At 33.5% G+C, this 15,126-nt stretch overlaps 1 protein-coding gene across 1 annotated transcript in view; it reads left to right on the forward strand.

The window, feature by feature from the left end:
• Positions 1-2,217: 2,217 nt before the first annotated feature.
• LOC123697565 overlaps positions 2,218-15,126 on the forward strand; it is a 47,067-nt gene continuing 34,158 nt past the window's right edge. The window contains exons 1-5 of the mRNA XM_045644106.1: positions 2,218-2,252; positions 2,347-2,555; positions 2,664-4,073; positions 6,963-7,051; positions 11,605-11,791. Of these exons, the coding sequence (XP_045500062.1) occupies positions 2,218-2,252; positions 2,347-2,555; positions 2,664-4,073; positions 6,963-7,051; positions 11,605-11,791 (1,930 nt within the window). The remainder of the gene's footprint in view (positions 2,253-2,346; positions 2,556-2,663; positions 4,074-6,962; positions 7,052-11,604; positions 11,792-15,126) is intronic.

Below are 15,126 nucleotides of genomic sequence, written 5' to 3' on the forward strand. Positions count from 1 at the left end.
TTAACTCTTCAATTAATTTAAAAACAATTTCTTATAAAAAATATGACAACTACATCTCTACTGCTCTCTACTTACACAACAAACTCCATACACAACAAAACAAACACATATCCACATTCGAAACCAGAAACTCACACACACAACCACGTCTAATACAATGCCTATTGTTTCAGATGTTCAAAGTGTTTGATGTGATATTGTATATCGGTAACGTGAGCTAGCCCCCATGACCCGGCTTGCGAGATGCAATCCCCTTCACCTCGTCTGCGCCACTACAGGTCCCCTATGTCATATCCTAGCATGCCCTATGTTAGCCCAACTAGCCTTACGTTCGACCGACAATCAAACACATTCAGACGATTTTGTACACCTTATAAATTATCAGTATAAAGTATACACTTTACCTACAAAATTATAACATATAAAAAATCTTCTCAATGTATAAGATTATAGAATTAAGCTCGATAGTATTAGCGTTAAAACAGCTTTTTATAAATCGTTATGAAAGTTGTATTCTTTTTTTATAAAATGCTATGTCTCAGTTTTATTCATGCACGCAAAACAGAGGGACTGAAGCTATTCAGACCACGTAACTTCAATTCAAAACTGAAATAAATATATATTTATTTTCATTATTATGTTAAAATAATTTTTTAACTAAATGTCGAACTTGAGGTTAGAAAAGCTTATTAGCAAACTATCCAATGCTTTTCAAATTATTTTCTTATGGCTATGGCTTCGTGAATAATATGCATGCTATGCGGAACCTAGATACCCAATTACCCATGCTGCATGCCATGCTTTACGCGCCTTCTAATTTATATGACAGGAATGACAAGCAACCTGCGCAAGCATTTTAAAAGAAAATAGATGCATGCCCTTTAAGGTGACCTTCAAGGATTTATAATAAGATCAGGTAAATATAGGTATATTATTGATACTTAATTAAGCATTACTTAGGTACTTAATATTACTTAATTTAATAGATTACTAGTGATAAGTTCCAAGAAAACTTCTTACATCTATTTATAACATAATTATATAGATATTAAGCTTTTTAGTCTCACCAGTAAGTACGTATTTGCACTGTTCCAAGCACTATTTGATTTTCTGAAGTATTTTAGTATAGCTTTGTCAATACATCGTAACCAAAACACGCTTTGAACTAAGTTACACTTTGCATAGAGCACGCAGTGGTTGGTAGTAAGACAAATAATAATAATAACAAATATATGCTAGTTTAGGGTAACATTAATTAGTGTTAACCACACTTGTTCTTATTTTATTATTATTTATGACTACAGTTATCATGTAGATAATAGGAATGTTAATTATATTATAGTATAGCAGAATAATAATTATAGTTCATCATACTTTAAGTTAGTCTATTTAACATTATTAGATACTTTATTTAACATTATTTTCCAAAATTTGTGTCATAAGTCATATCATTAGTATAGTAAGTGCATATTTTGGTGGTTCCACAAAAACATCATCTTTCTTCAATTCTCAAATCTAATTATAGAGCATCAGCATTTCGCTAAACAACAAACATAAATTGAAATTGAACTTCATTGAACAAATCATTTCAAACCGATTGAGCACATTTGAAGTTTCCACCTCGCCAGTCTCTTCCAATATAATTCGCATAGTGCCGAATGGTTTTTAGATGTGCCAAGTGTAGTAGTCATTCGGGCGAATAGACGACTGATAAGCTTATCAACACATCACGCTGACTGGCAACGTAATATCGTAGCTTTATCAATACGTTTTGATGATTCTGTATGCTTCCCGCAGGGTCGCTCAATCCTACCTCTAGACTATGATAAGCTTATCAACATAGCGTAGAAATAATTTAATATTACAATAATAAATAAACATTCAAATTGGCGTTTCATTGTTATGAAAACCGATTATTGACAATTTACAAACAATTAGGAACAAGTAAATTCAATATTATAGAGAAGCCTTTTAGAGTAAAGAAAATAATCACATTCTGTGAGATTATGTTAAGAGTAGTTGAATAGTGACAGCGGTAAAACTGTTTGTAGAGACCATGAATTGTTTATTGGTGTAATAGATATTGTCTACACGCATGGGAGCGGTTATTATTTAATATCTTGTCGCCAGTTCAGTTATCAGACCGCTGATGTGAAAACAAGAGTGCGATATCTAAAGTTTTATGTTCGTGTATCGAGTATGTCGCGAACAACCACCATGTATCCATATTCGTATTTTAGAAATAACAAATCGTAAGTTAGTAATGGAAGAAAATTCAACCAATAAATATACTTATGATAAATTATTTGTGGTCTGTATTAACAACAATGTTTCGTCATTTAACAGGACTATGACTGCAATATGTTTCGTTTGCAATCTACCGATACTATCCCATCAAGTGGGATTGGTATGGGCGGGCGGCAACGGCTGGGACGAGCTGACGCGCTCTACTCTCGAAGAGTCAACTCTCAGACAGCGGCTGGGCAGCCGAAGGGACTCAGCTGCTCAAGTTTCATGTCTCTCTCCACCAGAACCCGATGGCGACCAGCCAAGAGGTATTATTCCATATTTTTAATTAATAAGTAACGATATACGGAATACGAAATTAAGATTTAAAATTACTTTGGATTAATGTTCATATTTGAATGAAAATGTTCGTTTAGGTGGACCCCGCCGCCGCAGATCATCGTTAGCTCAACTCACAGACATTCTTCGAGAATGGGGTGGTGGTGGAAGCAATGCCCCAAGACGTCAAAGGGCGCCTTTATCACGACGAGAAACCTTAGCAGATCTGGCTCGCTCTCTCCCATGGGCGCGCCACGAGCCTCCTCCGCGAAGGCGGCGAGATTCATCCGCAGATTCTGGCATCAAGTCAATGGCGTCAAAACGTCGCGATTCAAAAGCACCCCAAGATTTCAGATCTGACTACCCACACTATTTTGAAAGAAAAGACTCCACAACAATTATTCCCTCTAGAGAACGGCGTATAAAAAGACGCGGTTCTGGTGATGATAAAGAACGCAGAGATTCTGTTGATGGACACCGCCACAGGCGAGATTCTGTAGTAGCCCCACCTCCTAGAATCGTTGCAACGCATAAAAAGAGAAGACCATCTCCCCCAATGCAGGCACCACCATCGTTTGTCGATGCTTCGTCAGATCCTGGTCCATCGCATCCACCATCAGTAACGGTTGTTACCGTACATGAGCCGAGTCGATCAGATGGCGAATGTCCATTAATGACAATGCCGACTATCATTACATCTGCAGTAACACCATCTCCAACGTCGCCAACAGTGCCTACCGTAAATACTGTCACAACCCAAGCATCACCAACCACACAAGTAAATCAAATAAGTACAGCAACGCAAGAGTCTCAATCGACGCAGGCTACACAAGCAACACCTGGAGGTAGAACACCGCCTAACTTGGGAGGTAGGCGTGATTCCACGACACAATGCGGTCGAACAAGGCGTGATTCAAGAGCAGCAGCAAGTCCAGAACGTAGGCTAGGAAGACTGCAAAGACAAGCTACTGCTTTCGATGATCCTATTGGTCCGCCTGGAACGCGACGGCCTTCTTTAGAGCCAGATGATGCTGGAAGAGCTCGTCGTGATTCTTTAAGTCCAGATTCAGCTGCGCGATCTAGAAGAGAAAGGAATCAATTGAGCCCAGATAGAGCGGGAGGTGGTGAATTAAGTCCATCAGCAGCACGACGGCGGAGTCGTCTGAGAAGGCAAGCATCCTGTGCTAGAATGGGACGAGCACGAAGTCCAGAATCAAGCTCTTGTTCCAGCCGAGATCCGAGCCCGTGTGCAAGGCCACCAGAAAGAACCATATTCAGGCGGCAATCCACTACAGAAGAGATACTCATTGCACGGGGTTTTCGACGTCAATCAACAACAGAAGAAATGATACGTTGCAGAAATTTCAGGCGTCAAAGTTCACAAAGCGATGATGCGTGTATGCGCGCTAGGGGTCGCCGAGATTCATCAACCCAGATTTTAGACGGCACAATTGGGACCATGACTGTTGAAACAACAAGTACTTTCTTCGATTCAAGTACACAGACGGGTGAGTAATATTTGTTTTATTTTTTTGCGTTATGTGAAATAACATGAAAGAATTAAAATTATATTATGTAAAGCGACATCTCCTGATTTCTGCAGTGAAACTAAAGCCTATACTTATTTTCCACATTTTTTTAAATAATATGCGACATCTAATGATGAATACTTTTCGATATAGCACTATGTATAATTTAATTTAATAATGTCGACTAATCAGATTTTTTATTCTTTACTTATATAAAACAACAAAAGGTAAACTACAATAACTTAAGGAATAGGAATAGCTTAAAAAAACAGCATAATAAAACACAAACTTCACTACTATTATGTAAAGAAGATACTTTCCACTGAGCTTTTTGTTGGGATTTCCATCTGTACTTTACAACAACATAGTACTCGATTACAATAGAACACCACGTGTTTTCCATCCGCCTCTCTCAGTCGACCAATCATTACGCTCGTATCAGCATCTCTTTCACTCGCAAGCTTTCAGCCGAGAAAGCGGAACGGGGTAGAGAAGGTTTTCGAGAGGATGCACAGTGGCGCCATCCGTAAAAGCTTTGGCAGACGAGAAATAGTGAGTCACTTTGAATTGGTAGCGCTTTCGCGCGGACCTCGGGACCGAAATGAGATGAGTCGGGACGCCCGGCGCAGGCTCGCTCGCCCGCGCCCTGTCATCTGTTGCCCACTAACGCTGCCATGTTTACTAAAACGAAAGTGACGTGCCGTACACAACGAATAACCTCTACGATATCACATTGACACGACTATATCGCGACTCGATGTAACTAGGCCAGTTTCAGTCAAATTGACGCTACAACGAATAAGTTAACCAGACAATGAGTTTAAAATCACATAGAATTTGCTATTTTTAATATTGTACGTATATTTTTTGGTTATTTAATGTGTGGTTCAGTGATACACCTTTGAACAGTGTAAAGGTGTGACATTTCTACAACAATATTTACAAGGAGTGAACTTAACCTATATACTAACTTTCATTTTCGAACGAACGCTGAATTTTGACTCTACATTTAATGTTTTTATTGCTGAATAGAGTATATTCCCTTTTTATATGACAAATGGTGTGTAAATAACGGCGGAACGATATGGTAAGTCTTCAAATTACTAGAAATACCTATTTTCATACATTTTTCTTGATATAACTTCGATCTTTTCAATAGAAATGTGATTTATGATGATTTTAAATTGGTTTGTAAATAACCAAAAACATTTGGGATGTGAATAGCTAAAAAATGAACCACAATAATAACCAGTTTAAGGTCAAACTATTTTTTTTTAATAACTACTAATTATTGCTTTAATTAATATTATGATTTGATAGTAATAATATACTTACATAGATGTTATAGTTGTTATTAACACATAAGAATCTTTCTTTTTTTTATTACGAGACTAAGACTTTTCAGTCATAAAATTATCTTTCCATTTGAATACACATTCTGTAAAAACATTAAAACGTATTATGAGATAACGTTATTCCATATTCTCATTATGAATAAAAAATAAAATTCAAAATGGCAAAAATAAGGCCGGATGCTTTCTAATTATTATTATTTTTTTATTTCTATACACATGAAAAAATGATTGAAACAATATTAACTCGTGAAATGGGCTGTTACATTTAAAATAACATCGCGGACTCCTTGGTTCGTGCAATAAAAAAAGAAATGAAAATACCTATTTACCGCCCACTTTACTACCTACGAGGTCATTAATTACAGCCCATCTTTCTATTGCTTTCGTTTTATACTTCAATAACAATACAGGTAGCTTTTTATGCCATCATTAATGTGATCGGTGCCTACTACATAATGTGTTTTAAAATACACATACAATAGATATTAAATAGCGTCCCTATACAGAATATGAAATTAAATTACACAACTTCAACATTAGTAAGCAACATTGAAACTAACGTAGTATACCTATTATCTTAAAACTTTACGTTCGGAAGTTGTAAATTCACTTAGTGAGAGCGACTATTACGTAGAATTTATTGATCGTGGAAAATAATATAGCTTATTAAAATATCTAGCGGAATATCACAGTGTCACATGATTTCTTATTAAAAAACTTGAGGGCTCAGTATACTAGTACCGTGCCATATGAGTTTTGCCTTAAAATTTTAAAGGTCCACAAAACTTGGCAGCTCTCCTGGCGGGGCCAATATGCCCTTTGGCATTGCGCCAAAAGAAAATCGCTTTCACTCTTTCAGTGGGTTACCGATTTGGCACACATATCTCTGTTATTTATTAAAGTCGTATATTATTTGCTTTTGTTTATATTACCTACAACTTCCTTTTTAAATTTTTAATGTTGGCCAGTACATCACATGATTTATAAAATGTACTCATTTATTTTCTTAATTTTTGTAATAAATTAGGTTTAAAGAATGAACATAATCATGACATCAAAAAAGTCTGAATACATTTTTTTAAGTATATATTTGCAATTTCATAACATACCTAATTAATTTGTTAAACTTGTCTGTATAGGCAATTATCCATTAACTTTTTTTAAAAAGTAAAATGCGGCTAGGTATTCTATTTTTAAAAATGCCGCGAAGTCTGTAAAGTTTTTTTTTACCCAAAATTTCATACGTCATTAATTATAAAAAATTTAAACAAGTGTTATTTAAGTTTTTGTTAATAGCGGTGGAGTAATTAGTGTTAAAAAGAATACCTATTAGTTTTTTTGTTATTTAAAAACCACGATGAATTTGTCATATTATATGAGAAATTGAATTCGGTAAATTTATACTTAGTTGTGTTCTTACTTTTAACAAAGTTTTTAAATTTGCAAAGATAGTTTAATTTGAAAAAGAATTTATTCTTATTTGTTTCTTCTCATCTCTTTATTTTTAAAACAGAGCCATCACCATTGTACGACAACAATCATTATCACGAGGAATGTCTGCGTTGCAACTCCTGCGGGTTGAACCTTACCGGACCAAATCAGGTGTGTATTTTATGTTATTGTGAAGTAATTATAAACAATTAAAATATATTGAAAAATATATTTATTTTTATACATAATGCAAGCGTTAAAAAAATTACGGTAGGTTCCTAAACATGTTAAATTACTTACTTACCTTTTACTCTTTCTGCTATGTAGTAATAATAACACGGGTAAAGCCAGGGTGTACGACTAGTCACGAATTATTTTCTTATTACTACAATAAAATGTCAATTTCTTCAAAAGCGATATTGACATTTTATTGGCTGTCACAAAATGTCAATTGAATGCTAAACATTCCGCGAAACAGTATATTCACATATTTCTCAATCCTTTGAACTTGTCCTAGATAGCGATGTAATATATCCTTTGAAATGTTAAATAATGAAAATAATTTAAATAATTTCATGTCCTCTACAAAATTTTATACAACGGCACATTTACAAGCAATTAACTTTTAATATATTATGCTTTATTAAAATGTCAAATTCTCGTTTTCAATTTTGTTATTTAATGTACTTATATACCTTAGGAGGTTATTCATTTGTTTATTCATGCATTTAATAATAAAATCACCACCTTCCCAATTCATTCTACTTTCTTTCACAAATTATAGCGTTTATCCAAGGTTTATCCTCGCGCCTTTTTATTCTTAACATTTCATTTCATAACATTAAAAATTATGACTCGTGTTCATGTTTCTATGATCTTTAATTTCTTACTCTTAAAATTATCTCATATTAAAATCCTAACACGTCTGTCTGATTAAATATGTGTCATTTCTGTGTGTGTATAATATGTGAATCTTATGTGAATAAACTGTTTACGATTAATTTTAAATTGTTTCTCGAAAGCAAAATAGGTACACGAAATCGCAAACAACAAAATCATTTTTCATCTTCCAAATGATAATGTTCAACCACATTTTACAATTAAACAAAACGTCTTCCGTCGTTTAATCCAGTGTGATTCAGTACTGCTGAGCTAGATAATGCCTACAGTTTATTCCTACAATTTTCTTTTACCTTGCTCAACAAGTTTCTCTATTATATTTACTAAGCCTGTTTATTTATTTGTTTGCGAATAAGCTTCTTATGCAATGAATATAATTAATATTGTAGTAAGCTTTATAATAAACTAGCTGTGCCGCGCGGTTCCACCCGCGTGGCTCCGCTCCTGTTGGTCTTAGTGTAGATATGCTATGCCTAGCCTTCCGCAATAAATGGGCTATCCAACACCGAAAGAATTTTCCAAATCGGGCCAGTAATTCCTGAGATTAGCATGTTAAAACAAACAAACTCTTCAGCTTTATAATATTAGTAGATATTTTATCGAAGCGTATTGTAGCACTATTTTAACTAGCAATTTATTTTAAAAGGATAATTATTACAATTCAATTTAATAAATGTTATGAATGTTTTTCTTTATATCGTCCAAGCAAAATAATTTTCAATTAAAATTGTGTCATGTGCAACGTTGATTCGGGGCACCAATTTAAATCAAACGAAATTCTACAGGGATACTATTCGTTTAGATTTAGTTCGTAGAAGCAGGTGGATAGCACTCCAAACCTAAAATAATATTTATTAGAGTTGTCTGTTATTCAAAGAGAGCGAATAATTTAAGTTATATTATTTGAAACGAACAAAAAAATATGTACCTACCTACCTATGTATTGTTTTTATAACAAGCTGCACACCCCAGCACCACCAGTCAATCTAGGCTACTGGTTATTTATAAGATTGTTAAAAACACTCCATTTGTTATCAAAATATAATCTACTACAAACTATAAAAAACAACAACTTTACTTTTTATAACATAGATTCATAAAAGTCATTTGTTTGTACATAAAGGAATTAAACAACAATTCAACATAGTTAACCTATTATATATCTATTCACCATCAAAATACGCCAATATTATGATGAATAGCGTAGTCATGAAAGCAATTAATAAACCGCTTACATGAAATCATAACTAAATGTTATTAATTCGTCGTTCAGCATAAATACGAGGCGTATCGGGAACACAGCCTCCGTTCGGCCTTGAACAGAATTAATCAAAGAAATCGCTAAGGAAGCCCACATGAAGTTATTATTATCGTCAATTATAGGAAATCATCACGCGGCCTGCAAGTGAAACCAGCGAAATTTTAACAACAATGTGCCATTGTTTATTAGAAACTTCACAATACTTGATTGATTGCTTTGTAAAAATATTATAATTATGAGTTCAAAATAATGTTTACGCTTGGTATATATTTTAATATCTACAAATTATATCTGATTATAGTGGATGGTCAAAGCTCTAGAGTCCAGGGGGACATTGAGCAATTTTAACTGTAGTAGATGGAGTTTTCCATTCCCAAGTTATATAGAGTACCTAATTATTGCTAGGTATTATCTGTTAGTACCTAGGTATAGTGTAGATTTGGCTTCAGATACCAATACTTGCTATTCAATTTATTTTTATTAAGCGCAAATATTTTAAACAGCTCTATAGTATTGATTCATTATTTATGGATTATTTTTAAATGTTTCTTATATTTACGATTCTTATTTTTTTTATAGACAGTTTACAATCGCTTCAATTGAAACAAATCTTAAATTATCAGGCTTTGAGAAATAATATAAGCGGGTACGTAAAATAGATATGGTAAAATCTAGCTTTAGGTTCGTATAAAGCATAAAAGTATAAAAAAAATAATATTCCTAAAACTTTTCCATGAACTCTTGGGTACAAAAGCACTGATAACTTGTACTTCTATTGAGACATTCAAACGGATCGCTTAAATTCCCTTTTCTTAGACGAGGGTTGACACATTAAGGAAGATATCTATTTCGATTATTCTTTTTATGTTATCGAAGTGAATTGGTAATATAGATATTGTTTAAACTACAAAGCACCTTTCTAGTAATGTGACATGTTACAAGCTCAATACATTTAAAACAAAAGGTCAGTTGTAAGAAGGGTTCAAGTTATATCATTGAATTGTTATTATTTTTTATCCTCAGATGTTAACTTTTTTAACATATTTTGAAAGCATGAAATACAAAACGAATGCTGCTACAGAGAATTCTCAATTTTGTCTTTAATTAATTTTAATGACATAAAAGCGTATTATTTTTAGGGACACGTGAATAAATAAAAAACAAAAAATCTATTTCATTTTGAATTAACTTTCGATCGCGCTCTTGAGGAAAACATTTCCTTTTAGAACCAATCTCACAATACCGTGTGTTGAATCTTATTGTAGCGAAACAACCGTGAAATAGAACTTTTAAGTACTCCCAAGTAGGTATGTATTAAAATATCTATATGTAAAAAGGAGTTTAAACAGTCTTTATTTTGAAAGCAGTATTTGAAGAAAAGACGCAAAATCTGACTCGCAGCATCGTAAATGTATTGTATTCAACTATGCTAAATTATGCATTGTTTCGTGAAGATAGGCTGAATATTATGATGTTACGTAATTCAATGAAAACACAAACTTAAGAGTATCTAAGATTAAAGAAAGACGGGAATAGAATTATTTTTTATAAGACACATCTATGAAACTATGTACTAAATTAATAGTTTTTATTATTACCATTTAATAATAATTTTATTACAGAATATAGGGTAAATTATAATATGTACTTGTTATTAGTTAATTTCCATTCACAGTTTGATTAATACATTTAATTAGTTTGCGAGTTATGTTTTAATAACTATTTATTAGCTGAACTAATTGCTGAGTAATTATAGTGCTATTGGAAACAAATATATAATTAGATAATATAATCAGTGTTCAGTATTTCACTAAAATTCCTAATTCTTTACGTAAAAATAAAAACTTCACGTGTATAATTATATAATGTAGCTTTAAACGTGATTTCACTACACAGATGAAGTTTATGCAAGGTTCACGCAATCCCTTTGCGATTCTTTATTACTTTTGAGGTTTTAAAATGATTTCATGAAAAATACTTTCATTGCTTAGATACTTTCTTTTCTATTTATTTTTCTCGTATATTGTTCGTGATGATAAAATAGAGATTAGAATCCATGGAAACGTTCGTATGATTCATGATATTACCTTAAAAAACACAAACTACTTTTACCTATATTTTCATGTGAATATTCGGTATTCATTTGTCGCCTTTCCGGTTCATCGTCGTCAGCTCTATTCATTTTTCATTCTGTCGCAAACCAATAATATCTGCTTCCAGGAAACGCTTGCATTATCATAAATATTTATTAAAATGTTTATTCTTCGTCCATATAAACGAAGCGAAACTCCACTTCATAATGAAATAATTTTATATATAAAAATGACGATTTTACTTCTAGATGTTAAATTGCACAATAGATTTTATTGGTCCGAATTTTCATGTAATTTTGTACGGTAAACATTTACGAACAGTAGCAAAACTCCCCACAAAACGTTCGCAAACTCGTCGATGCGTATGTTTGTGTGCGTCGTTTCGAACGTTTTATAGGCAGTTTCCGTACTGTTTTTTTTACTGTGGTATATCATTAAATTATTAGATTTGACTTTGATCTCATCACCAGAAACGTGCGCGCCGCTTCAAAAACCAGATCCTGTGCGACCTTCACTTCGCGGACGTCGCGCTCATGGAGTGCAGCGACTTCATGCAACAGCTGCGCAGCTTCAAACCTCAGTCACTCGGCTGCGCTGTGGCCAGGCGCAAGTCGTCAACTACCCTCATATTCCCTTTGCCACCACAAGCGTGTTCAGGTAACTTTGAATGCTGCAACAAATTTTGTTTTTATTGTAAATACTATAAAACCTAAAAATAACTTTCAACTCATGTTCTTAATACTTTTTATTTTTTTATTTATTAAAACTATGAAATGATGTTACTTTGATAAAATCTATGCTACTATGAAGTTCTCATCCACATTACGTGTTGGATGCCTAACTAACTAGATTATAAGCTTGTTTGTGGTATAAAAACTTTTATAATTTATCCAGTGGCATAAATGTCACACAAAATTTACTTTAGATAGAAGCTTATAATCGGGTTAGAAATATTATAAGCGCTTAAGAACACCGCATCCGTATTGGGGTGAGATTTCTCCCAATTTTACGCCTAATTGACAAGATAAAACGCGTCGGCCATTTCGTTTTGTCCTTTCAAAGTGTTCACGAAACTCATGAACGGTAATTATATTTAAATGAAGATTTCGCTTGACACTTGCGAGTTGCGGCTGAATAAATGAAACGCTTTAGTATTTTTGTATTGCTTGAGGGCGGTCTGGAAAATGGCTAAATGTTTTTTAAATGATAATTGGTTTACCTATACTTGTAAGTGTAATCTCGTTAAGGGCACAGATAAGTTAAATAAACCATTTTATGAATAGATGTTTAAAGCATGCAAATATCACGCATGATATTATCCTGTCCAAAATAAAATTGGTATATTACTTACCGACAAACAAGAGTGAACATACAATCTGTACATGTGTCTACGTCTACCCATGTTAAAGGCCCGTCATCATTATAGGCGGTTATTTATACACATGCCAGTCACTGCAAATAGGCTTCAGCAGGGCGGATCCATCTCATATTTCGTATTTTCATCTGCAACTCAGCAGGCTGCATACGCTGTCAGCTAACAACCAGTCAATAACTGTCAAGTGAAAATGGAGGAAACGTGTTCGCGGTAATCTCATCCCGACTATTGTGATATAACAGATATTGTTCTCGACGTATTTTCAACCCCATGGCACCTGCATAATTGAGTTAATAATTGTTAATTATGAATTTATTAAAGGACTGCTGTCGCATCTTTTGACGAGTTTTAATAATGATTTAGAGACTTGTTTATTATTGTTGGTGTAATAATAAAGAAAATTTTAACATAAAATTAAAAATAGATTTGCGTATTATAGAAAATGCGCACAGTAATTGAATCTTTTTTTAAATACACTTAAAAAATTTAAAATTTTTACTAAATCCGTTCCCTGAATGCCATCGACAAACGAAATCACAAAAAGAAACACAAAAAGAAACGACAGTCACACCACGCCCATCCACGCCACGTCTAGAATAATTGTAAAACGAAAAGTAACTTAATTTCCGCTATTTCCTGAGTCAATCGCGTTCACCACAGACTCACAAACCCGCTCACCCTCCGGAAACCCCCACGTAAATGTATAACGTACCTTTATAAAATACATAAGCTCTTTATTCTGGGAAGGATGCGAGGATACTACACTGACAATTGTGTACGTTTCGCGTATTGTTCGCGACGCAACACTTCCATTTATATACCACATTTAAGAATAACAGAAAACTATTACGATTACCTCGAACCTTCAACAAAGAGAAAGCTTTAGAGACATCAAAACGTCTGCGTATGTTCAACTGAATGTAGTTCTAAAAATAACCCTTTATTGTTAAAAATTGTGTACCTACCCACATAATATATGTTTTGTGTGTTGTTGTAAAAGATATGAAGGTAAATGAAAACATTTATCTCAAATGCGTTATTTTCTGTAAGCTTTCTTCAAATGATAGATAAAAAACAAATAATCTCGGTAATGGTACATATTCTTAAAAAACAGTTGTAGGTATTTTTAACAAAAAGTCGTACCTAGATTCCCAATGCGTATGTAGTGTTTGCTATTGCATAGCTTCTATCGCGGCCTTGAGCGCGGGGACCGAATCCAGAAATTGCGTAACGAAAAACCTCATGCTTCCCACTCCGACGGGCACGGAGGTGTGGCTTGAAGGCAACTGGCAAAGCATGCAATAGCTTTACCACGGCAGTCCCCAAGTGCCACACGTATTTTTATATTATTTGAAATCACTACTACGGGAAATTTTTACTTCACAATATTCCCGAGCAGTTCCAAACCATTAGAAAACCCAAACAGAATTCTTTGAGGGCAACTTAATCGATTTCCCAATTTTTCACAATTGGATAAGTCGACACACATCGTACATTAAAGGTAAAAACTTGTTCAGTATGGCAACCCCAAATCGTGTTTGTGCCGCCCTTTTCCCTGAGACTAATATATTTGCTACCACCCCATTGACGGAGCCGGCCAAGTTTAACACTTTACTGCTTTCAATCTAATGTAGATTCACAAACCTACATTCGATTTATAACGATACCCTTTTGATAAAATTACCCTCGTGTGAAATGTGTTATTATTAACGTTGACATTTATTATTTGCGTCTAATAACTTAATTTATATAGCCTTATTATTGTAGCAATTTGTCTTTGTTTGCTTTTGTCAAAAAGTTTCATATTTTGTATGTTAATACGAGGATTAAAAACCAATTTGTGCAAGCCACGTTGTAAGCACCTTTTTGTGTATCACACAAAAATTACACTAGGCGTGACATGATATCAAATTAAAATCCAACAAAGGTTTACGTTTGCAGAGAGCCAAAACACACAGAGAAATATTAATTAAACCTTCACGTTGTATGATAAAGCACGTAGTTCATAAAAACCCACGATTCAACCGACTACCGTTTACTGCCAATTACTTTTTGTTTGTCAACAACGCTATTTAAACACTATCTTTCATTGAATGTGAAATGTAAATGTATAGTGATAGTTATTGTTAAATTATAGTCATAATAAAACGGTAATAAATATTTATCCTTTTTTATGTTCAGTATTTATAATATCATTTTCAGAGCCACTTTTGTTACATTAAATTGATATATTTATATTATGACATTTTGTAAATTCAATATTTCTATGAATCATTATATCCAGCTAGGTTTAAATTGTAACTTATAAAATGTATACGTGTATAGGGATAGGGATTTTCAAATAACTTCGTGTACCTACGCTTATCCATTCCGAGCATGGCTTTTTTAATATTGTTTTGTATCGGATTTACCTTCTACTAAGTACAATGAATGATGAAACCTTTAAAAAAATATTCATCGGTAGAAAGTAATTGAAATATTTAGATTTAATTCGAATTCAAATCTATCCATAATATATTATTAAATCGTAGAAATATTTCATATTCATTACATTTAATCTATATATATAAAATTCAAAGGTGACTGATATAGTGATCTATCAACGCACAGCCCAAAC

This window comes from Colias croceus, chromosome 14, assembly GCF_905220415.1.
Source record: "Colias croceus chromosome 14, ilColCroc2.1".
Classification (NCBI taxonomy): domain Eukaryota; kingdom Metazoa; phylum Arthropoda; class Insecta; order Lepidoptera; family Pieridae; genus Colias; species Colias croceus.